This window comes from Halichondria panicea, chromosome 8, assembly GCF_963675165.1.
Source record: "Halichondria panicea chromosome 8, odHalPani1.1, whole genome shotgun sequence".
NCBI lineage: Eukaryota > Metazoa > Porifera > Demospongiae > Suberitida > Halichondriidae > Halichondria > Halichondria panicea.
Window position 1 is genome coordinate 4393214 of NC_087384.1, and position 23666 is coordinate 4416879.

General features: G+C 41.4%; 5 protein-coding genes and 1 long non-coding RNA gene across 11 annotated transcripts; 4 read left to right on the forward strand and 2 right to left on the reverse strand.

Annotated features, from left to right (window-relative positions):
• The first annotated feature begins 5 nt into the window (after positions 1-5).
• Positions 6-11649, forward strand: LOC135340069 (mRNA-capping enzyme-like). Of its 6 annotated transcripts, none has more exons than XM_064536363.1 (14): positions 6-147; positions 912-1128; positions 2514-2602; positions 2703-2778; positions 3081-3255; positions 9975-10075; positions 10253-10354; positions 10403-10538; positions 10772-10846; positions 10927-11010; positions 11092-11193; positions 11286-11358; positions 11418-11515; positions 11606-11649. In XM_064536363.1, exons 2-11 carry the CDS (start codon positions 1028-1030, stop codon positions 11158-11160), a joined length of 1008 nt encoding a protein of 335 aa, XP_064392433.1. In that variant the 5' UTR covers positions 6-147; positions 912-1027; the 3' UTR covers positions 11161-11193; positions 11286-11358; positions 11418-11515; positions 11606-11649. The 6 variants fall into 6 exon arrangements, with proteins under 6 accessions (XP_064392433.1, XP_064392431.1, XP_064392430.1 ...); XM_064536361.1 differs by having other exon boundaries at positions 11106-11193; XM_064536360.1 differs by lacking the exon at positions 11606-11649 and having other exon boundaries at positions 11106-11193; positions 11286-11354; positions 11418-11498.
• Positions 3501-9584, reverse strand: LOC135340078 (uncharacterized). Its single transcript, XR_010396187.1, has 4 exons — positions 9448-9584; positions 9292-9386; positions 3958-4053; positions 3501-3890 (listed from the first exon to the last, which is right to left on the reverse strand). It is a non-coding gene; the product is annotated as an uncharacterized LOC135340078 (long non-coding RNA).
• Positions 11650-12108: 459 nt separating the features above from the next.
• On the forward strand, positions 12109-14962 carry LOC135340066 (ATP-dependent RNA helicase DDX55-like). Its single transcript, XM_064536357.1, has 6 exons — positions 12109-13431; positions 13502-13590; positions 13644-13820; positions 14580-14620; positions 14674-14811; positions 14868-14962. Exons 1-6 carry the CDS (start codon positions 12173-12175, stop codon positions 14904-14906), a joined length of 1743 nt encoding a protein of 580 aa, XP_064392427.1. The 5' UTR covers positions 12109-12172; the 3' UTR covers positions 14907-14962.
• A 19-nt stretch (positions 14963-14981) lies between these two features.
• On the forward strand, positions 14982-17084 carry LOC135340072 (uncharacterized). Its single transcript, XM_064536367.1, has 4 exons — positions 14982-15161; positions 15302-15623; positions 16088-16440; positions 16876-17084. Exons 1-4 carry the CDS (start codon positions 15098-15100, stop codon positions 16905-16907), a joined length of 771 nt encoding a protein of 256 aa, XP_064392437.1. The 5' UTR covers positions 14982-15097; the 3' UTR covers positions 16908-17084.
• A 135-nt stretch (positions 17085-17219) lies between these two features.
• Positions 17220-20050, reverse strand: LOC135340068 (ubiquitin carboxyl-terminal hydrolase 30 homolog). The gene is made up of 9 exons (XM_064536359.1): positions 19867-20050; positions 19756-19814; positions 19588-19687; positions 19439-19530; positions 19112-19250; positions 18873-18961; positions 18656-18718; positions 18196-18273; positions 17220-17903 (listed from the first exon to the last, which is right to left on the reverse strand). Exons 1-9 carry the CDS (start codon positions 19982-19984, stop codon positions 17508-17510), a joined length of 1134 nt encoding a protein of 377 aa, XP_064392429.1. The 5' UTR covers positions 19985-20050; the 3' UTR covers positions 17220-17507.
• LOC135340077 (PRKR-interacting protein 1-like) lies at positions 20048-23664 on the forward strand. The gene is made up of 4 exons (XM_064536374.1): positions 20048-20209; positions 20275-20353; positions 21080-21266; positions 23395-23664. Exons 1-4 carry the CDS (start codon positions 20108-20110, stop codon positions 23561-23563), a joined length of 537 nt encoding a protein of 178 aa, XP_064392444.1. The 5' UTR covers positions 20048-20107; the 3' UTR covers positions 23564-23664.
• Positions 23665-23666: the final 2 nt, after the last annotated feature.

The following is a 23666-nucleotide window of genomic DNA, read 5'->3' on the forward strand; positions in this document are numbered from 1 at the left end:
TTTTTATTGTATGGCTAATTGGATTGACACCTTTATATCTATGGTTGCACTTGATAGAAGAGTGTCACTGTTTACTTGGCGATACAGTTGGCATGTCCATTCCTAGAAGGTGGGAGCATTGCCCAAGAATTGGTCAGATAGTTGCTGGTGAGTTTGTATCTCTATGCTGTATGTTAATACAATCATGCACCATCGGATGGTGTTGTTTATAGTAAACACATGCTCAGTCAGTGTAGTTGTCATCAAGCTCATGCACCACAAAATGTATTTTTTGAGGGTTGCTGAACCTCAATAGTTTTAAGTTGGATCACCTGGCTTGTACGGCATGACGTGGAAACGCCCTAAACTCATCATTTTTCTTTACCCTATCTACGCCTACTAAATCAACATCCTGCGCCGTACATGCCATGTTGTTTGTGTCACTCGATTGCAGTATACACCACTTATAATTACGTACAAAGGATCTTGTTAACTACAAGCCAGACATATAAAACTACAGTATAAGACCTGTACCACATAAGGTATTATAAACCTGTCTTTGCTCATTGTAAAAGAATAAATGACCTCAATCGCAAATTAACCCCCCCCCCCTTGCCACCCGTAGATATACGCATAGTAAAAGAAAGCGAGATCTTTCTTGACTTTACTAACTACTTTTTTGTAAAGATATTGGCTATAGAGAACTTCTCCAATGTCAAGATGGCTTCTTATTGAGTATCAGCTTGGCTAGCTAAGACAGCCTCGATTTAACCACACGATTTATCCACACGGTAACACAGATGTAAATTTGAAATACATCCGTTTTGCTTTCTATATGCTGCCATCCTTCTTTCTTTCAGATATTTGCTTCCAATTTTCAGCTCAATTTTATGTATTTTATTTGTCACTATGCTCAATACATTGTGACACAGACAAGTTCCTTCCCTTCAAGACCCCACTGTCCTTCCAGTATGATGGAGAGGTTCCTAAGGAGAGTCGGTTTGACGTATCAGCATTGCTATAGTGTGTGGAGGGGCTGCAAAAACGAATGGGGATGGTGATAGACCTCACTAACTTGGACAGGTACTACGACAAGAGAGAGCTCACTGATGACAAGAATATTAACCATTACAAGCTACAGTGCGAGGGGTGAGTATCAATGGTTTTTAGACAGGTGCCATCTTCATTAATAATTGTGTTAACGAGTGATGCATCTGCGCTCAGAGGAGATACAACACGCATGCCTCGATTTAGCAATTAGCCTCTGCAATATAACGTTGAGCGTGTTCGGATAATTGAGGCATAATTACACCCACCACTCAACGTTATTGCAGTGGCTAATTGCTAAATCGAGGCACACGTGTCGTACCTCCTCTGAGCTGCGTTGTGCTAATGCCTCTCACCATGTTTTGCTTTGCTCAAAAGTGTTATAGAAGAGGTAATAGATGTACATGTAGAAGTTTTAAGCATTTCCTGTCAATGAAAAAAGGGGTGGACCTGCAATGAGGTCAGATTTCACAAGGCTGCTTCATGGCAGTGTACGTATAATTATGAACTTCTGATGATATGCATGCAGCTTTGTAGCCTCGATCCCAGCCCCTCTCACTAGAGGGCCTGGTAACCACCGTTTGTGCGTGGGTGGATTCAATAGTAAATTTGTTAGTAAAACTCTTGTAGTTTATCAATTAACCTTTTGTACTATGGTCACCCACGTGGTTGATTAAACTATACTATTAAGAGAGAAATCGCCATCACAACTCTAGGCTCATACAAGGAGCACTGATCTTACTGAGATGGCATCAAACAAGCGTCTGGAAGCAAGTAGACTTGCCAGAGTCGGTAGGTACTGACAGAAAAACGCCCACTACTCTACCACAGTACAAAAGAAGACAAAACCTGACTTTCCAACACTGGAGAGAGCTTGAGCAAGAGCAGAACAGAAGTAGAAGCCATCACAACAAAACTAGTCACTATAGTCTAGGTCATAAATGTTGTGAGTAGCTGTGTTATTTCATTAAAACTGCTGTGATTTGTGCAATGACATTATTGTACAATATACTGACTAATTTACTAAGATATCTCGATCCCCAAGAATCTTGGGGCAATTGACGCATGCGCAGACAATGTATACCAGGCCGTCTCAACTGAGAACGGCCTGGAATCGAGGCTAGCAGCTTTGCAGCTCTTTTCTGACACTTACAGCTAACAAACAGCTAGCGCTGAAAATTTGTGTGAACAGATGATGCTATGAAAGATTCTGAAGAGACTGCAACAGTCTTCACTGTCAGCCAGCCAAACTAGCCATAATTTGAGAAAAAAGCTTTAGTTTACAAATCCACGGATCAAAATCCAAGAGAACGTGGCTAGAAACTGTTAGTCGTTTTTTTCGCATTGCAACCGTTGAGCAGAAGTATGGTGGCTATTATCAATCTTTAATCTCAATTCAACATACAAATTTTCCTTTTTATACGCAGGCCTAAGAGGTGGCTATTTTATTTATTCTCCCTCTTGCCACTGAAATAATTCCCATACAGATTTGGAGAGATCCCTACTATGGAGCAAGTGGGAGAGTTTAAGCGAGTGTGCTCACATTTTTTTGCTCATCATCCAGAGGAGATTATTGGTGAGTTGGTTGGATAGTTGACCTTGATGATTTAAACTTGGGCGCTCGAATTATATTTGTCTTAGCAACGTATTTTTTCTGTTCTGGTTTGTACATGCAGGTGTGCACTGTACCCATGGCTACAACCGAACTGGGTTCCTGCTAATTTCACATCTTGTAGAGGCTGACAATTGGGGGTGAATACATAGGCTGTATGCGCATGGATGCTTAAATTGTGACTTTTTTTCACGACTCCAGCCCCTTACAAGAGCGCTAGTTTTCCCCTTCCTTGCGGCCTAGAATCGAGGCTAGTTTAAGTCCTAAGCCTTTACTCAAGACCAGGCCTCTAAACTGAATTTTACAATCAGGGGATTAGGATAGGCCACCTACTGTATAGTCATGCTGTTTGCTCATTAATTTTTATAGTGAAAAACTGCACCCCTGTAATCATTTTCTTGTTGATATGAAAGAGTGGCCAATTGTGATGGTATGCTCTCAGGTTGGAAGCTGCACTGGCCACGTTTGCCCAAGCTCGTCCACCTGGTGTATACAAGCAGGATTTCCTCGATGTGTTATCTCATTGCTATGGTGATGACCAACAGCTGATTGCGTCTCTGTGGCCTGCGTGGTGTGAAGAGGGTGAGAGGTGTGCCGAGGGGAATGAGCATTACAAAGTGAGTGGGACCAGATAAGATTGCCGTATAATCTGGTTAATAAGCGCACTTGGTTAATAAGCGCACATCAACTAATAGGCGCATACTGGTTAGCAGCTCAATATATTGTGTTACTGCTGATATAACTATAGACCTCTTGCAGACAACGATTGAGATTCGCGTATCCGGATAATAGGTGCATAGAGGCCTGATCTTTCCCCTATAGGTGCATGCGCTTATTAACCAGTAGCTATAGGAAGTTCATGTGATTCACCCAATACTTGATAATGAATAACACAATGTAGAATAATTTTATGCTAGGTATAATTATAACGAACATGGTACACCAGCTAGTGCTGTGTATTGTTATAGTTATCAGAGTCAGTAGTGTAATAGCAACTTAGATGCAACATCATCCCGCCTCACTGTTGGACCCTGAAGAGCTTCAATCACTTTTCTCCATGTGAGATCAGTGGGTAATTTTAATCGGAGAGATAGCATTTCTCGTAGACGTTCATTATTAGCATGTTTTTCACGACCAATGTTATCTAAGTCCGGTTCAGTCACTCCCAGAGCTAAGCCTAATTCGTGCCAGTCTGCCCTTGCATCTATCACTCCATTGTACACAGTATGTAGATCCTCTAGAAGCAATTTTCCTGCATGTATGCGTAAGCAAACAAGATTGTCATTAATTTTGGTATGACTGCTTGTTAAGTTACATACGCTGGTCATTATTCAACCTTCTACTTCTTCTCGATTGTTCATCGCTTTCCGGTTCTCTGCTTCTCGATCTTTTTTGGCCCCTCCTGGGAGGAGAGTCTGCAATGGAAAATTCTGTACATGATGGCTGCTAGATTGCTGTATTAAATATCACATAAGCACATGATCGAGTGCTTCATAATGCCATGAGGCAAGTTTAGCTACGGTTAAAAAGTGTTAGAGTGTTAGAGAAGAGCTTAAGTATGTATAATGGCTGGAGAGGATCTTCAAGGATAGAAGCATAGCTACGATAGTAGTTAGCTCATAATTGATAATTATAAGTTTAGTATTATTTTAACCCGAGATTTGTGGACGGCCACGGGTTATTCAGGGCTCGTCCAATACTGATAGTAGCGAGTAGTACAGAGAATTGTGGTCTGTCTGTTTTTCTGTTACGCATTTCAAGCTTTTTAGCGCGACGATCGCTGCATTTTAGACTCTAACGATATTACTTACAACTTTAATACTCTCAATCGTACATTACATATTACTATGATCCTTTCCAACATGACTACTTACTACAACTTTGCTACAGGCTTGCCCCACAATTATTTCAGCATTGCCCTATACAGGGGCGTAGCCAGGATTTTGGAGAAAGGGGTGCTATCACATGCACAGAGGAGGTACGACATAGGTTGACCTTTTTGCTAATGAGTTACTCCCGTATTGCATTCCTGCAGCATGACAGGATGTCACGCCCACATTTACCTAGAGGAGGTGTGGCCTCGCGTCATAATTTATCATCAAGTTTCATGGAGGAATTGTGCATGAGTGTACGGAGAAAGAAGAGAATATACGGAAGCACAACACCAAACTTGCTCTCCTAGCTAGCTATAGCTAAAAGACTACAAACGATCATAGTACTCCACAGTAGTTATAAATAATGCCTAGCTATATCCTGTGACATAAGAAAATGAATAGCATAGTCATTGTTGAAGAAATAAGCTATAAACTTACAGTGTAAGTCTCTGTAAGAGTTTGTTGCGCTTTCTATGGCTCCTGTGTTAATGTAACACTTATAGTAGATACGATAACTAGTAGAAAATGCCTCTTGGAGAGACTCCAGAAGAGATAAACACAAAGAACAGTAAAACAGCGCTGACGGTGCATAAAATACCTGCTGAGTCAACACAAATATCATGTGGGCGTGACATCCTGTCATGCTGCAGGAATGCAATACGGGAGTAACTCATTAGCAAAAGGTCAACCTATGTCGTACCTCCTCTGGTGCTATCACAGATGAAAGAGGTAGCCTCCTTCGCAGCCTCTCCTTTTTCTGTTCTTTGTCACACGGTCAATAAGATAAATACGGTAAGAATTGGAGGAACAAAAAAAGAAAGAACGAACCGTCCAAGAAAAAGGAGAGCCTGCCTCGCTAAGTCGCGTGACGGTGGCACAGTGGTGGCACAGTGAAAATGAGCGTGGGCTTTCAGTAGATGGGCGGAGCCTGCCAGGCAACAAAGCCACAGGATGCCTACGCATTGCAGACTTACTTCATGCAAGTCTGGAGATATTATCATACGATGGCTTTTAATAATACCTAGCATAGTGAAGTCTGAAGACTAAGTCTATCTTTGAGCCTATCGATCCTCAAGCCTCAAATTGAGGCTTGAGTTATTATTGAGCAGTAGTCTAGTCTAGAAGCAGTGTATTTGAGAATGACATGACAATGTTGCAAGGTTGTGATCTCATGAGTACTGACAGAGTGACTAAACCATACTAATTTGTGTGCATGAGACAGTTTTCACAGGGGCACGAGCACCAATGTCGAATTTTCCCTTCGTTCAATACATGTAATAGAGTGTATTGATGTTAGATCGTCAATTCCATAGTCGTGTAATCCTATTGTAGTAGTAGTTTTAGAGGTTCTGCTCCTTTTGGAAACTTTCTGGCAGTAGAACCAGCTCTATAGTGGATACGGAAATAATACCTGCAGATAAGCACTCAGGTCTACATTGTCTGCTGTAATTTGAAACACTCGACTAGGTCGAACGTGAGGTCTTGAGAGTGGGAGCACATTGAGTTTGATAAGGCGAGTCTTGTATATGTAGTCTGTAGTTCTGCTGTAGTTCTACTGTAATTATCTGAGGATAAAATTGGTTGCCCTTGCCCTTCTAGTTTGGATAGTGTCATTGTGCCAGGGCAATCTTCTTCTTCTTTATTATGACTTGGACTAAAACATTAAAATTTTCTTCTGATGACACGAAGGGATCTGTAGGATTTTTCAATTTTGGCATGTCAGAAGTATTGCTGTGAGTTGTCCAGGATCTGGGATAGGTTCCTTCTTTGCCCAGGTCCTTTTGACAAGGGCTATTATCAGATACAGTAGTACTCTAGCCTTTCATGCTTCATCTTGTAGAGCTAACTACATACTGTGTTCTGTAGCTTCACACACTTTGCCTCTAGTTCCTGGTAAATACAGTACTGTGTCACAGTGTGTGGGAGGACAGATATTGCGGTTTACTCTTGCCCACGCTCAATTAAATTTGGCTACGTCAGTAGCAGATCACAAGACTTAGCGGGGCAGGCCTTCCTTTTTCTTAGTGGCTTCCTTTTTTCTTTCTTTGCTCCTCCAATTATTCCCGTATGGTGTTAACATTGTAGTCTGGCCACGCCCTCCCATACTTCGTATATGGTCGGGTGAACTTGCAATGAACAGTTCGTGCAGACACCCCAAGATTTTCTTGGGGTGTGAAACCGCTCGTCAAGTGCCTTGTGGGCCGTTGTGGCCTGTTGTGTAAACTGTTACGTAAGCTATTGCATCACGAAAAAGTAGCTAGATATGGGCCTCTACTGCTGTTTGTGTGCGAATGAGTCTCTGGACAACCGAAGGCGAAAGAAGCTCAATGGTCATAGCTGTTCTGTGGCATGTGCTCCAATGTGTCACCAGATAAAATACAGAGAGCTGGGAAAACACTACAGCCGATACAAACTGTGTGCGAAGCATTTGAGAAAGAGACTACCAATGAAATACAAAGTGATAGGCATCCCTATCCATCTTTTGAAAAAGATTTTAAGCTAATTTTAAAAAATTACTGACTTTCCATAGCCGGTTGGCAGTGACACAAATGTGTCCTTTCCTCCAATGATCGAATACATTGCTTTCATTTGCTCTGGCTTTAAATAATGGATCCCAATTGCTCTAGCACTCTCAATTATCACGTCTTGCATCTTCATGTGTCTTTCCATAGTCTTGCACTATAATTATGAACTACATTAGTAAATCTTGAAAGTCATAAACTAAATGTTCCACACTGATTTTTGGCCACACCTGTACTAGTACCCATTCAGTGATTGCATGAATTTCACCACACAGTGGGTAACACCCACTTAACACTACACTATTTGGTTAACACCCAATTATCACTACTAGGTTATCTAACCGCGGCACTTAGGGCCGCCTAACACGAGTGGTGATAGTGAAGTTCACCAGACTCTTGCAAAGAGGCTGGAAATTGAGACTATTAACATTGTGACAAACAACAGAAACAAAATTATAACTGAAAAAGGAAGGCCTGCGAAGGAGGCTATGAAAGAGGGCCAAAGCGCCTGATTTTTAGCCGCGCAGCGCCGAAATTGGGTTGACCGGAAGCCACACCTCTTATTAATGACGTCATAATTAACTTATCTGCCAAGTTGGGCGTGGCTGAACGTTTTTATGCCTCGAGGCGTAGCCGCACGAGGGATACGGTAATGCACCTATCAATTTCAGTCCCCACTACCCCCCCATGCGGGCTATGTCGGGGTTTAGTGGGGATTTGATTTACATCAATATCAATTACCCCACCCCAGGGGGCCTGGTTGAAATCAAATCCCCACTTCTCCTCCCATACCCCCACTTAACAACCCCGGGATTTGACTACACGCGTGCATGTGCTATACTTTTCCGGATATTACTGCTAGAAGTTTGTATATTGAGGAAGTCAAATTCCCCACCCTATCCTGCACCTCGGGGTTACTTGCTGAATCAAAACCCCACTATGTCCCCACTATGCCCCGCAGGAGGGGTAGTGGGGACTGACATTGATAGGTGCATAAAGCTGACTGTGTGTGTGTGTGTGTCTGTTCCAGCTGTAACTGCTCAACGGTTGCAATGCGACGAAAGCTAACAGCTTCTATAGGCTTCTAGCCACATTCTCTTGGATTTTGATTCGTGGATTAGCAAACTAAAGCTTCTTTCTCGAGTTATGGCTAGTTTGACTCACATTGAAGGCTGTTGCAGTCTCTTCAGAATCTTTCATAGCATCATCTGTCCTCACAAACTTTCTATTCAACATATGAGTTAGCCTTGCACTAACTCGCTAGCTACAATACTCAGAACATATCTGTTAAAACAGCTAGCTAGCAGGTAGCCAATTGTGAAATTGATCTCTTTGGACACACCCTTTAATTATTCCTATGGATGTAATGCGCATGCGCGCTCATTCCCCATGTGTGAGAAAATAATATCCAAGATCCAGATCCAGATCCTCCTGGCAGAATCATCTTTGTCTTGAGGGCCTGGTAAGCCACAAAACACTACCATATAAAAATATAGATAACAATATGCATGTACACAAGTCTTTTCTTCTTAGATATTATATACACTGAACTACAGATCCTGGAAGAATCAATTTTCTTCTTTCTTGAGGTCCTGGTAAGCCACATAATACAATAAATAATAACAACAATAGATGCATGTAAATAAGTCTTGTCTTCTCAGTGACTTTATATAGATAAGCTAACTTTAATATAAAATTCATTATAGAAACTAATATAACACTCTAATACTTTTCAGCGAAAGCAAAAACATGGCGAGAGGCATTAGCACAGCGCCAGCTTGAACACTAGTTTTGCATAGAGAAGCTGGCCACGATCACAAAAGAGAACTAGTTTATAGATTTAAGCCAGAATATCTCACAGTTTAGAGACTAAATCGTTTTCCTTGCTATACTAGCTAGCTAACAGCCTAACTGGAAGAGAAGGGGTGCTCAGCTGGACAATCAGATACATTTCTGTGTGATTTGTATACTTGACTCAGGCTGGTTGGGGGTACTCGAGCACCCGTAGCACCCCCCCTGGCTACGCCCCTGTCAGTATAGTGGTAGGTATGTATGTGCATGGAGTAATGTTATTGATTCTCGACTTCCTTCCGTACAACGGTCAAGGGTACCGGGTGGTGACACCCAACTACTGCAGCACTGCGTTTACCGCATAGATAGCCTCCATACAACAAGTTATTAATTACTATGTCTAGCGATATAGCTTTCGATTTAGACATTTGTCGCTAACTTTTTTAGGTACTGTACGTACACTCACCAGGCACATCATCTAGAGAGCTTATACTAGTTGCTACAACCAGAGCTGCACCAGCAGCGATAGAAATTGCAGCTATAGCAGCCATCGGGTTTATCCTGCGGAAAAAAGCCACTGCATATAGTTATTTTGTTGATATAGAACATCTTTCACACTTACACACGGTTGTCCTGATTTTCACTCATTTCTTTCAATTGTCAAGCTAGATCTCTACTGCTCAGTAACTCTATGGATACAAATGTTGTTTTAAGTCAATGTGCACTGTCATCATACGTAATATTATGTAACTATGCATTTTAGCTCAATGAATAAAATTTACTCTCATTCCAAATGGTGCACGTCATCATACATTATATTCGTAGTATAATTATAACTATGTATTTTAGCTCAATGAATTCTCATTCAAAATGGTGCACATCATACGTAATTATATTCGTAGTATAACTATGCATTTTAGTTTTACGTAATTATATTCGTAGTATAACTATGCATTTTAGTTCGATCGATAAATAACTCATGCATTCCAAATGGTGAAGTCATTTGCTATGTAATGATCTAGCTCGATTGGTATTAGATTTGCACACGAGAGTAACTGGAAGTGTGTTATACAATGTAAACAACTGGTGTGTGCGTTACTTATAAAATTTACCATGTTGTAATTATAATAAAGTATAAACTATGTGTAGAGTGCTCGATTCATGGAGGGTGTGTCTGGGGTGGAGTGTGTTGGCCCTCCCACTAGAGAGGATGTACAACGACAGTGTCAGCACATCCTACAGTGGGAATGGTTAGTCAGGCACATAATACAGTATCCCTGACACGTACTCCTTACCTTGATCTTCCAGCAATTTTAAGTCAATCTACACCTACGTAGAAAGATTTTCAAATGCACATTGTATTTTCTTTGGTATTGTCGTCCATGTCAGAAGCAAATGTCGGTGTTAAATATTATTTCTCATTCTAGCGGTGGATTCCCTGGGTCTCAGCCTGTGTCAATGGACGTACGCAACATCTCTTTACTACACAAAAAGCCATACAGAGTCTCCTGCAAAGCCGACGGGACCAGGTGATGCTGTCATGTGACCATTGCTTGTGTGTGACTTGTTGTGTGCAGGTATATGATGTACATTCGAGGGCGTGGAGAAGTGTACATGTTGAATCGCTCCGATGCTGTATTTCGAGTGCCCTACCTCTCGTTTCCCTCAGGCCGACATCTTGGAGAGCACCTCACAGAAACGTTGTTGGATGGGGTGAGTCTATCGTGGTACCATAGGGCACCTCATGTATATAATAAATTAACACTATAATTTATGTATTATAGTTGGCAAATTATTTATTTGTTGTCAAAACCAAGTGACTCCCCTGGCATTTAGTGCTCAATCATTCTACAACACAATCATATTTGACTCATAGCAAAGATGCGAAATATCAGCTATAGTTAGCTAGCCAATAAATAGATCCGTATCACTGAGTGTTGTTGCAGGAGATGGTGATTGCTAAAAACAAAGACGGCTCCTCTAAACCTTGCTACCTCATTTACGACATTATTCAGTTCGAGGTGTGTTTTCTTATCACACCATACTGATAGTATCCACTAGCGCTGTTGGTGGACGTGTTTATTGATTGAATTACCTGTAGAGCAGCACTGAGGTGGCACTGCGTGATCACAATGTACGCATGGTCTTTGTCAGTAAAGAGGTGGTGGAACCAAGAGACAAAGCAGTGAGTTAGTACACTATAGCTACCTCCTGATCTGTATGATCAGTTTGCTCTGAGAATAATATTATTACCACTCAAAGTTAGCTTCTCTTGCATAGCTGCACTGTGCTTCTCTCGATGTCATTACTGAGCCATTTAGTGTTCAGGCAGTGAGGTTCTGGAATGTCTCTACCAGTAACATTGGAGGTAAGAGCATTGTTTTTGTGAGTGAGAAATTCTGAAACAGGCAGCATCATATTTTTTAACCGATCATACACTGCCAACATGCATGTACTCAGACGTTTGAGGATTACATGAAGACTCTTACATATGAGCATGATGGTTACATATTCACTCCTGCTACTGCCGTAAGTATGTGCTGCTGTATATAATAGTATAATGTATGCTATGCTGTGTAATGCCTTGTGTAGCCCTATGTTGCAGGACAGTGCATGAACTGTCTAAAGTGGAAGCCTGCCAAGCTCAACTCTGTGGACTTCAAGCTGGGCATTGTGAGTCAACAAAAAAGGTAAACGTAAGCGTATAACTAAGTTCACATTGGCCTTTCAACCTTTCACCTTAATTCTGTGCTATTAAGTTTTTGACTTTTTCTTTACAGTGAGCTGCCTACCAAGAAACAAGGTGAATTGTTTGTGGGTGGGTGCAAAAAGCCATTCGACACCATCAACCTAGAGGTGAGCCATGGCTTCCAGTGATGCATGTACTAAAACTGCGTTCCAAACAACCTGCAGTTGTTGATAGCTTAGAAAGTTATAAAACTCGGAACTTGTACTGTTGTAGGTAATCAAAGACGTTGAGACGTACAATGGACGTATTATAGAGTGCTCGTGGGACTCGAAGAATGGCTGGCAGTTTATGAGAGTGAGAGAGGATAAAAATGCTCCTAACAGCTACAATACAGCAATGAGTAAGCTCCTCTAATTATAGGATCATTGTCTCATCAACTCTTAATTATAGGTGTGATACAGTCCATTCGCAATCCCATTACCAGAGACATGCTACTGACAGAGATCGACAAGATCCCAGTTGACATTGGACTCAAAACTTGTGCTCACATCCAAATAACATGCTAAAATTAATCAGCCATAATATTTTTCAAATAATGATTGTCAGATTAGTGGGTGGACCTCGCTGAGCATGCGCAATAATAGCAACCACGTGTTGCATGGCCAAGAAAGAAAGCTATATGATGGCAGTTCCACTTTCGAATAAACCCTGGAGGGATTTGAAGCCTCCCCTGTCCCAGACGTGTCATGATGGACTGAAGAGACTAGGATTCACCTCCATGACCCCAGTACAAAGTGCTACAATCCCTCTGTTCATGAGCAACAAGGATGTGGCTGTGGAAGCTGTCACAGGCTCTGGGAAGACTCTTGCATTTGTTATACCCATCATTGAAGTATTAACTAAACGAAAAAAGTCTTGGACGAAGAATGAAGTTGGCGCATTGGTAGTCACGCCTACTCGAGAGCTTGCGACCCAAATCGCTGGTATGTTTGAGCCATTTATGCCCAGCGATCTATCACTGTGTTCGTTGATTGGAGGTAGAGACTTGCAAGCTGATATGGACTGTATCAATGGACAAGGTGCCCAAATTATTGTTGCCACTCCTGGACGTCTTATTGACCTTCTCCAGCGAGCCGAAAGCAACCTTTCCTCAGCGTTGCGACTCCTGGAGGTGTTAGTATTGGATGAAGCAGATCGCTTACTGGAGTTAGGATTTGAGAAAAGTATCAATACGATCCTCAGTTATGTACCAAAACAGAGAAGGACTGGTCTTTTTTCTGCAACTCTCACTCAAGACGTGAAAGCTCTTATGCGCGCTGGAATGAGAAATCCAGTCACCATAACTGTTCGCGACAAACAGAGCTCTTCAGACTTAACTCCCACTCCAAAATCACTGTGCAATTACTATTTGATTTGCTCTCCTGTAGCCAAGTACTCAAAACTGCTGTCTTTCCTAAGTCGGTATAATGATAAGAAGATTCTTGTGTTCTTTGCCACTTGTGCTGGTGTAAGTTACTTCAGTTGTATCACTCGACGGTTATGTAGCTCATTGAAAGTGTTGGCGTTACATGGAAAAATGCAAGCAAGACGACAAAAACTGTTCACCGAATTCGCATCGCTATCACGAGGAGTTTTGATGTGTACAGATGTGCTTGCCAGAGGTGTTGATTTCCCCGCCGTGGATTGGGTAGTTCAATTTGATCCCCCTTCATCAGCTAAGGCGTTTGTTCATCGCTGTGGACGTACAGCCAGAATGGGGAATGTTGGCAGTGCTCTGGTAATGCTCTTGCCAACAGAGAAAGATTATGTCGAGTTCTTGGAGTTAAATCAACACGTTGTTTTGGAGGAGTTCCAGAGTGAGCTGGATGTGAGTGAAGAGTATGTCCGTAGAGGGAGAGAGATTGCCGCCAAAGAGAGGTTAGCTTGTTTGATTCTGATGTTTCTCTGTTCTTATAATGTAAGCCAAACCTCTATTTTTGTCTTTTAGGGAGATGTTTGAAAAAGGAAAAAGAGCGCTAGTCTCGTTTGTTCACTTTTATTCCAAACACGAGTGCAGGCTCATCTTTCAAGCAAAAGGTAAGGTTTGTGTATAGGCATGCCCTCATAATACATGTATTTTGACCCAACAGAGCTTGATTTAGTGTCACTAGCTCAAGGCTTTGCCCTCCCCCATCTCCCTAAAATGCCAGAGCTCAAGGGCAGAGATGTGTCTGCGTTCACTCCTCACACCCGCCCCCACTCAGAGATACCTTACAAGGACAAGGTCAGAGAGAAAGAACGGAAGGCCAAGATAAAAAGACAAGCAGGTCAATGTCGTCACTGAGCTCAGAGCTATCCTTACTGCATTTTTTTATTTAATGGCTTACCTAAGGATGTTTGTCTTTATTGTGCCTCGGTGCGCATGCACAAGCGAGGTATACGGTAGTGTCTGTGTAGACTGCTACAGCTGCTCAAGGACTAGTCATGTTTTCTTGGATTTTAATTCGTGGATTTACAAAATAATGCTTTGTTCTCGAGTTATGCCTAGTTTTGCTTACTTGGCATGCCATTGCAGCCTTTTCAGAAGAGCACGTAGCCAAACTTGTTTACCAAGTGTTGCTACTCTACTTAGTAGTTAGCTCTGCACTAGACCGCTATCGCTATTGGTAGCTGCAAGAGTGAAAAGAGAGCTGCAAGGCTCTGCTAATGCAGCCATTAATTTTAGACTTAAACTTTTGGCATTGATTGTTTTTAACAACAATCATGGTCGATTATTACACACTCTTTGAGTTTGCATGCAGAAAAACAAAATTGTTCATCATGTGTATAAAAGCTTTATGTTATGTAGCTTTGGCATCTCCACCGAGGCATCAGCACACCTGCAGTGCTTTCATTAGTTAAAGCACCTGTAAATCATATTTGGGTCTACTTCATAATTGTAAGGACTTGTTTCTTTACATGTACTTTCAAGTATAATTTGCTGGCATGTAATCTGTAAAGGCCGGTGTATTTTCATTAATGTATCTGTAGCATATCAATTAGCGAGAATTAACACATTTACCTGTTTTTCACATTGGTTGTTGTAGATGATGCTCTCGTGAAAAAAAAACCAAAACCAAAACGAAAGGTATAGATAGATATGAAATGTTGCGTCATTAGTATGATTTTGTTTTGTTTTAGGTAAGGATAAGAACTCCAGAAAGAGAGCTCACAAAGGAGCGCAAAAGAAAGCGTAGAAGTGAGCAAGGTTTTTCGGAAGGAGAGCTTGATGAGTTATCGAGAGAAGCTCGACTACTGAAGAAGTTCAAAGCTGGAAAGGTGGTCCCATGCAATTTCCATTTGGCTTTTTTAACACTTTGCATTCTTTTTTACAGATTACAAAAGAAGAAATGGAAGTTTCACTAGATGGATAGAAAAAATTTTTAATTATTTTTCTTTTTACTTTTGGAATATATACGTTTTTACTGACGACGTCAATGTCTCCTAGACTACAGTGGGTGTTCCCCTGATGCAGGTTGGATGACCTTCAGAACCTCGTGCAATCTCGCGCTCATTCAACTTGTACTCACATTTGCATGCAAACGTCTGTCTCAGTGCATCAACTATGGCTGATAGAGAGAGCTACCTGTACCAGGCCAAGCTTGCAGAACAAGCTGAAAGATATGAAGGTTGTTACACACTGATAGCTAGCTATTTAATAATGATTGTATTGCTAGTTTCACATGCTAAATCTAGCTAGCTAGCCACATCCATGTAGCTGGATGATTGTCTGCTTTAATAGCTATGTACAACCACACATGCACACTAGAAATGGTTCAGCTAATGACAAAAATTGCCCAGCTGAACACAGGCTTAACTATTGAAGAGCGAAACCTCCTCTCCGTTGGCTACAAAAATGTTATTGGGACACGGAGAGCGTCTTGGAGAGTGGTAACAGCGATAGAGAGCAAGGAGAGGGGGGAACCAGGAGAAACTAACCTCACACGAGTGGAGATTATCACCAAATATAGGGGACAGATTGAGAAAGAGTTAGTAGACATTTGCAATGACATCCTGGGCTTGTTGGACGCGACCCTCTTACCATCAGTCGAGGAAAAAGACACTGAAGCAAGAATCTTCTATCAGAAAATGTAAGTGACGGGCACGTATATGTACCCAAATGACTGTGCTAGCGTGAATGTATAATGATGTGTGGAAGATGATATTCGCATTGTTGTATCCTTGATGCATAATATGGTATCCTTAATAAATACGTTACACTAGTGTAGTGTACTTTATTATGTTTTGAGTCTCGAACCTAAATTTTGTCTGCATCTAGCCCTAATCAGCTAGCCATCAGCTTTGTTGAGTCATCAATTGGCGGTTTCTGAATGCATGTACTAGTAAGGTTAACATGATTGTTCCTATGTTCACCCATAAATGGTATGTGACATACACTTGTTTTCTCACTGTACACAAATATTTGAGAGAGAGCTGCCAGGGTTGTTAATTAGAGCCCCAATCCAACAAACACTGACAGCCCGTTAATGCAGAGGTTAATGTAATTGGTGTGTGGTAATTGTGCCTAGGTGACAATTTTACTTTTTTGTTGCAGGAAAGCAGACTACTATCGCTACATGTGTGAGATCATGCAAGAGGGAGAAAAGAAGGCAACCACTGCAGGAAACTCACTCGATGCATACAAGGCTGCCTACGAAATTGCCGAAGCCTCTTTGCCTGCCACCCACCCAATTCGTCTTGGTCTAGCCCTAAACTTCTCTGTATTCTACTATGAGATCCTCAACAAACCCGATGAGGCACGGATCCTAGCTCAGCGTGCCTTTGATAATGCCGTAAAGGAATTGAGTGGAATGAGTGAGACTGACAATTCATACAAGGACAGTACGCTCATCTTGCAGCTCCTTCGTGACAACCTAACACTGTGGAGCTCTGAAGATCAGGATGAAGGTCTGTGGCGTAATGTTTAGCTTTTGTAAGCAGTTTATTTCTGTATTTACCTCTGTCTACCTCAGTACTACTGTTCACCTATTAAATCTTTCTCCTAGTGCTTTAAAGTGTCAATGTTATGGTAACAAATTAGTAGATTATATTTACCTGCCAAAAACAGAATTGTTTCAATATGCATTGCCTAGTAACCAACTTTAAATTAGTAAACAGCTATTCATCAATTCTAGTAATGACTGTACAGTGCAAAGAGTTTTAGCTGACGTCATGCCAACATTACATACTTAGAAGTGTAATGTAAATTCACGTTGGGTAATTTATACCAATAAGTTAAATCTCATGCCTTATGCCTCTCTCTAGTAATTTACAGCATACACACGAGGAGGTGGTTCATATACTTTGCACTGTCTTTATATTGTGTGTGTTTGTCTTGCGCAGGTGAGACACAGGAGCCAGTGGAAGACCAATAGGAACTGCTGTATCACTTCCTTATAATTATGTACACTAAGCATTACTACGGACACGCATACTTTGAGTGAACCTTTTAGGTAGTGTTATCAATTGATTATTTAATATGAGTGAATTTTATGTATATTGTATATACGTGTGTAATTAACAATAAGACAGTATTATCTTTGTGATGATAATCTATAATCATGACCCACAAAGCCCAGACTATTAGAAAACAAGTGTTATGATTATGAGCCAGAAGTGTATATTATAATAATTATGCAACCTAAAATCTTAGGCATGTCAGCGGCCAGCATCATTAATTTAGTATGTTGCTCAAGCTTATGTCGGTCAACCACACATGCATGCACGAAAACATACATGTATATAGCTATTAAATGGTGTTATTAACATTGAATTCAAAGAATGCAGGAGGGTGTTTGTACAGCAATCGTCATGTGGTTTATAGTTAGTCTGGGGGCCAGACCTTTAATTGCTCAGGGAGGAGCTAGGAGTTTCTCCTAGCTCTACTTGATTTTTCTCCCGAGATATTAGGTCTGGCCCCCAGACTAGGTGTATACATTTATATACTATGGTACAAAGTTGTCGGTTGTTGGGGGCTACAGAATTCTCGATTTGCAATAGAAGAGCATATACGCAGTACAGTTAGTGACTTCATGTGCCGTAGCTCCATACACTACTGTATCAGATGTACACACCCATTGCCTCTCCTTTACACGTCTATATGTTTGATAATGGCCCGAGAATGGTCCTCCTAAATGTTCTGTCACGGCATACAGCGTGTATGTATGACTAGACCCCCCCTTCACTCGTGAATGAGACTTCAGATACTGGCTAATGTTGAGACTGATGGGGAATGAAACGAAGGTGTTGTTCTTGTGTAGTTGTCCGTCATTTCCCCACGTCGTTCTTTTGAAATGAATACAGAGACAGTCGGGTGGTCTTCCCAGTTGTAGACGCTTCCAAAACTTCCGTTTGACCTTCTTTTTTGCTACCTGTGGAGTAAGAAAAGTATGGTTAACACAATCATTTTTTATTTGGTATATTATATACAAGTTTTGAGAATATGCATGATGATAGTAAAATAAAAAGTGGTGTACAAATAACTGTACATGATTATATTAGAGGAGGTCGCGGTGCAGCTCAAGCAATTTGCCTTTGTTTTACACTCGGATAACATACGACGTGGGCGGATAATTATTGCTCATTTACAATCAAAGACTAATTGCTAGAGCTACTGTACCTCCTTTGTTAGTTTAAAGGTGAGTACTGACACCCACGACATACCTCTGAGCAGTGTGGGCACTCGACCTCGTGTACTACCTCGGACCTGACATAGTCAGCCATGCAGCTCTGTAGTGAGCACTGCATGGAAGAGAGGGGCTACAATTTATGGTAGTGCTAACACGGTAATTATAATAGTGCAATACCATACAGTATGCGACAGATAAGTTTTGTGATACTATCGGACACTTTAAATTTAGGGACTGTCAGAATCTAGGAGACAAGTAGCCATCTGCAGGGTGTCATACAGGGGGGGGGGTATATCCCCCTAAAATTTGCATTCAGGTACTAGTTGTATGACGAGAATGCAAAGGCGACACACTCCGCGTGCCTTTATTGCCCCCCTCTGCTTCAAAATCCTACGACACCTTGATCTGCATGGAGACTATCAAAGAATGAATAGAGATTGCTAAAGTAGTGGATGCAAGATGTCACAAAAATATATTGTCAATGAAATATTAACCTGAGACTGGACGGTCGGCAAGGTGAGAGAGAGGCTATCAAACATCTCATATCGCATTGGACACTGAGAGACAAAAACACAGTTACACCGAGAGTGAACAATAATGCTAGAGCCATGTAGTGAAAATTATAAGAGACAACCACAAACTCTCCCCCAGCAAATACATGTACAAGGAACTGAAAGTGATGGTGTAGTCTAGTCTAAGGAGATGGCCTACCGCGTAGTTACAAACACAGCAGAGCAGTTCACTGGTGAGTAGCCCTTGCAGTGGGCACTTGACAGGCTTCTCAGGTGGGTACACACATCCTACAAAAATTGTTTTAACTTGAATACCCTATGATCGGAAATACTAACTATTAATTTGATGCATAGTTGCTGGTCACTGGCCGCTCTCCGATCAAACAACACTTGGGTTAAATGTTGGAATGATCAGCTAACCTCACCAATGATCCCTACCTGTTTTTGTCCAGGCTATACTTCTGCTATTCTCCTGCCCACTCTCCAGTAGCTTCTGTACTTCTGAGAGCAGACTGGGACAGGGAGTCATTTCCTCAGCCAGGGTCGTCAGGATCACATGGTATAGCTCATGGGCATCCTATAGTGGGTGTGTGTATATGTGTATGAGTGGGAAGGTAATTATTTGAGAGTTTCAACATCAATCCCATTAACATTAAATGTCATGCAATAAAGAACATCAGCCAACCAAAATACAATATGTACGTATTGAACCTATACAGTGTCAATGTTCTCATTTCATACACTGTAAATAATTAAGGAACTTGCCTGCTGCTGAGAATCAATAGACCATCGATAATGTCTTAGGGCACGCAGGATTGAAGATGGTGAATGAGCTCCCTCTCTCTCCTCATTTAAAACTGCATGATCATGATGATACAGGAATGTGCTAATCGTGTAAAGTGGATCGATCGTACCTGTGAGAACATGCACGAGTGCTGTTGCAAGGGGGCCAGCGTTTGAAATTGAGGAAGTGTCGATCAGCCATTCCCTCACTGGAGGCAGTGCAGCCAAACCCTGTACAGAAGAAATTAACAAAAAAACGATCGTATAGTCATTGTGCACATCATACTATGTACACGCACTTGCAAGATGGCGTTCATGAAACAGGTGTTTCCAAGATTTGTCAAACCAGGGCACTGACCTGTAATAGGCACATCATACACACACGTGACAGGCACAGATGACGACATCACCTCTTTTTCTAAAGAAGAAATCCGGTCCCCAAACAACATACACACCAACAACTACAGCTCCCAAGCAAGCTGCAGCAGTTGCTACAGTGGAGGTGCTGTAAGCACTGGAGAAATCCATGGTAAAGTACAGAACAAAGGTGCTACATTAATTTACTGCCATGTGGCATTCTATTTGACGCACATTTATTCTAATAAAAACCCATCAACATTTACACTTTAGCCTCTACTTCAGCTGCTGGAAATGAGTGATGAAAAGTTAGAGGAGGAGGCTTCCACGGCCAAAGGAAAGCCCAGGCTCTCGGACTTTCAGAAAACACATCTCAGCAAGCTGATGGCCAATCCAGTAAAAAGTTATTAGTCCATACTCACATGCACACAATTATCCACCTGTTCCCCATACATATACAGGATAAGCCAGTGGTAATTCCTGAAGGACCTAAACGGAAAAAACCCAAGGAGCCACCTGAGTTTGTGAGATTTTATATGGGTAAATAATACCTGGTTAAGTAAACTGCCTGGAAAACCGTATTGAGTTAAATATAAACACACTGACACCTAGCTACATACCGTAAAACCTCGATTTAAGGCGACACTTTAAAATAATTACGTTTTGCGAAAGTATAGTTTTAATGTACACAAAAAATGGTGCTATATGGGCGAAATGCCAAGTGTCGCATATTTAGAGGGTCGCCTTAAATCGAGGTTTTACAGTAAAGTGCTACATGTAGTTGTAATGAAGGTATCGACCCACACACAAGTTAGGGAATGTGCTATAATATTCTAGTACGCTACACATAAATTTGATATTAAAGTGTCTGAATGAAATCGCCACTGGAATACAATTATGATTGCAATACTCTTTTAGTATAATTAAGGCCACCATTATACGAGGCAACTTTCAGGCAATGAATTGCCTCGTGTATGTTACAAATTGCCTGAAATATCGGATTTACTAATTCATACAAAACTACACTACCCATGCTGTCATAATTATCTGAACACGTATAAAAAAATTGCTGTATTTACAACCATTGTAGGCAACAAAATAATTGCCTGAAAGTTACCTGGTGTATGGTGACCTTAATGGACAAAATGTCCATCATTTGAGTGATGCTATAATTATTATTCGGTGCATGGGTTTGAGAGATTAATTTGTTTATCGTATTACTGATTGATCCCGATTGCGTTGTATTTATAATTATGATTCCTGCAGGTTCAAGTGCTGGTGCTGGCAGTGAGGTGTTCCACGTTTACCGTCACCTCCGTCGGCGTGAGAACGATCGTCAGGCCATCATATCAGAGAATGCTGACGTAGAAGATAGAGAGATGGAATTTCAAGAAAAACTGTTTGCCAACAAGCTGGCTGATGACGAGAAGACGAGCAAAAAAAGGGCAAAACGGTAAGCACAAATTCAATAAAGCAGAGCCAATAATTGCATAATAGCATAATAATTAAATCGTATGATGTACCGTATTACTAGAATGTTTTGCGAGCATCAAACATATGCGAACTTTGCAAGGGTTGATCAATTCGCAACAATAAAATCGTTAAACTATTACTTAGTACCGGTAAATACGCACGATCCTTGCCAGAACACAATGTTAGATCCTGCTGATTTAGCTCATTCGCAAAGGTTTTTCACCAGCAAAATATTCTATGTACTATTATTGCTGATTATTTTACCTACAGCCATGACATCCATCAAATCCAGTCGCGTAACTGTACTTTAAATGACTTATAAGCACTCTAATACTCGTCATCATTCAAGTCATCCAGCCATCTCAAAAGTGCAGCTTGAAGCTACCCTTTTCTAATCTGAAAACCCATGTGTTCGAATAACGACCTCGGCTGAAAATTTTATTAACAGCTGTAGAAAACTGCGATTAGAAATCAGTATAATTATAAATCATAACAAGCACTGCCATAGCATCAAGAGTATAATAGGACATACCACACCTAAGAGGAGGATATGCACCCTCTGCTACCGTGGTTACTCTGAGGCGAAGTTGTGGGGTATGTAACCATGGTAGCGAAGGATATACGGGGTGCATATCCTCCAAATAGGTGTGGCATATCTGACTTATACCACGTGACCGCAGCACTATAAAAGGACCTCTCCCTAGCAACAATTCAATCCACGATGCAGACTGCAAAAAAGAACAAGACTATGCCAGATAATATTTATTGCAGCCGTCAAAGAGCTAGTTGAGCAACACGTCGACTCCTACAGATGCTCAAGAGTTTCCTTGGTCCAAGTGGTGACCATTCGACGCCCCTTACTGGAGTTGCAAGCTCTTCTTGGATAAAATGTATCTAAACCACGCCCATGGACCCATGGAAGCTTAGCCATCTTGTTGGAGAGCAGCTTCCGTGTTTCTGCTGTCGCTCTGAGTCTTAGTACCGTCAAGCATGGCTCTTTACTCTTTGCTTACTTTCTTGAACTTTAAAAACTGTGCATGCCTGGGGCTGTATGCTAATATTCTATATTTCCTACAGCTGTTGACCAATGAAATCAATTAGAGGTGACGTAAGTGTGGTATAATAATAGAGAGAGAGAGGATCGAACGTAGGCGTACTGTACATCAGATGTATGCGGTGTCGATTCGTCAGTGTGCACATTCCAAGCGTAACAGATACAGGAAGTCACGTTACTCTCCGCATACATCTGACATACAGTATGCCTACGTTCGATATTCTCTTCTCTATTATACTCTTGATAGTATTAATCACTTGAAGTTATTGCACGAGTAACCATATTATTGATTTTTAATGCAGTTCTCTGCTGTTTTCAATAACATTTTCAACCGCGGTTGTCATTTGAAAACAAGCCCCAGTGGCATAGCAATTGCCTCCCCTTATTCTGGATCTCTACTACTCAGCTCAGGTTAGTGTATCTGATTGTCTACCCCCCCCCCCCTTTCTTCCGCTGCAGTTAGCTAGGCAAGCAAAACGATAAACTGAGCTCTATTCTGGTCTAGACTAGCTAAACTAGCTTCTACTATGCAAATAGAACGTCAAGGCCACACCCAACTCGGTAAAGAAGTTAATTATGACGTCATTATTAAGAGGCGTGGCTCCCAGTAAAAATGCGCGGCTGATAAGCGATCGCTCTTTGTCCCCTATTTCAAAATATCCTGGCTACGCTCTTGAGCCCCCATGCGATGACTTGAAAAGTAATTGCATGTTGTCAATGACGACTTGCAATTACTGGTTCGGATGTGATAAGGGATTGATTGCACTTCACTATATGAATCCCATTACATAGTGCATCATACAGAGTGTAGTTTTATATGAGATGCCCTATCCGATATACGGAATAGCAAGTGGCCACATTTCAGGGCGAGTTTTGTGCAGTAAACATCTAGCTAGCAATCTGTGCCAAACCAAATAGCCGGTATATCGAGGTGGCCGCACTACAGAGAGCCAGAATAGCGAGTGTCTACTGTACTATAGTACACACGCAATATCCAACTGTGACACCAAGAGTGTGAATATAATTAGGTACATTGTGTTATGTCTCTTTCCAGGCTCAAAAAGAAGCAAAGGAAATTAGAAAAAAAGAAAAAACCGTCTGAAGGAGACAATGAGGCAACGAATAAAGAGACAGAAGACGTAGAAGCAATGAACAATGAGAAAAGTGTCAGCAGTGATGAAGAAACTGATCAACAGACACATTTCACGATAGGAGGGAAGTAGCCTAGCTGTCACCTGTTATGTCTTCCTAGTTTTTTGCTCATTATTATGTAAACATGAAAAACACAATCCTGTATAATACCAAAATAATTACCGGTAATTGAGT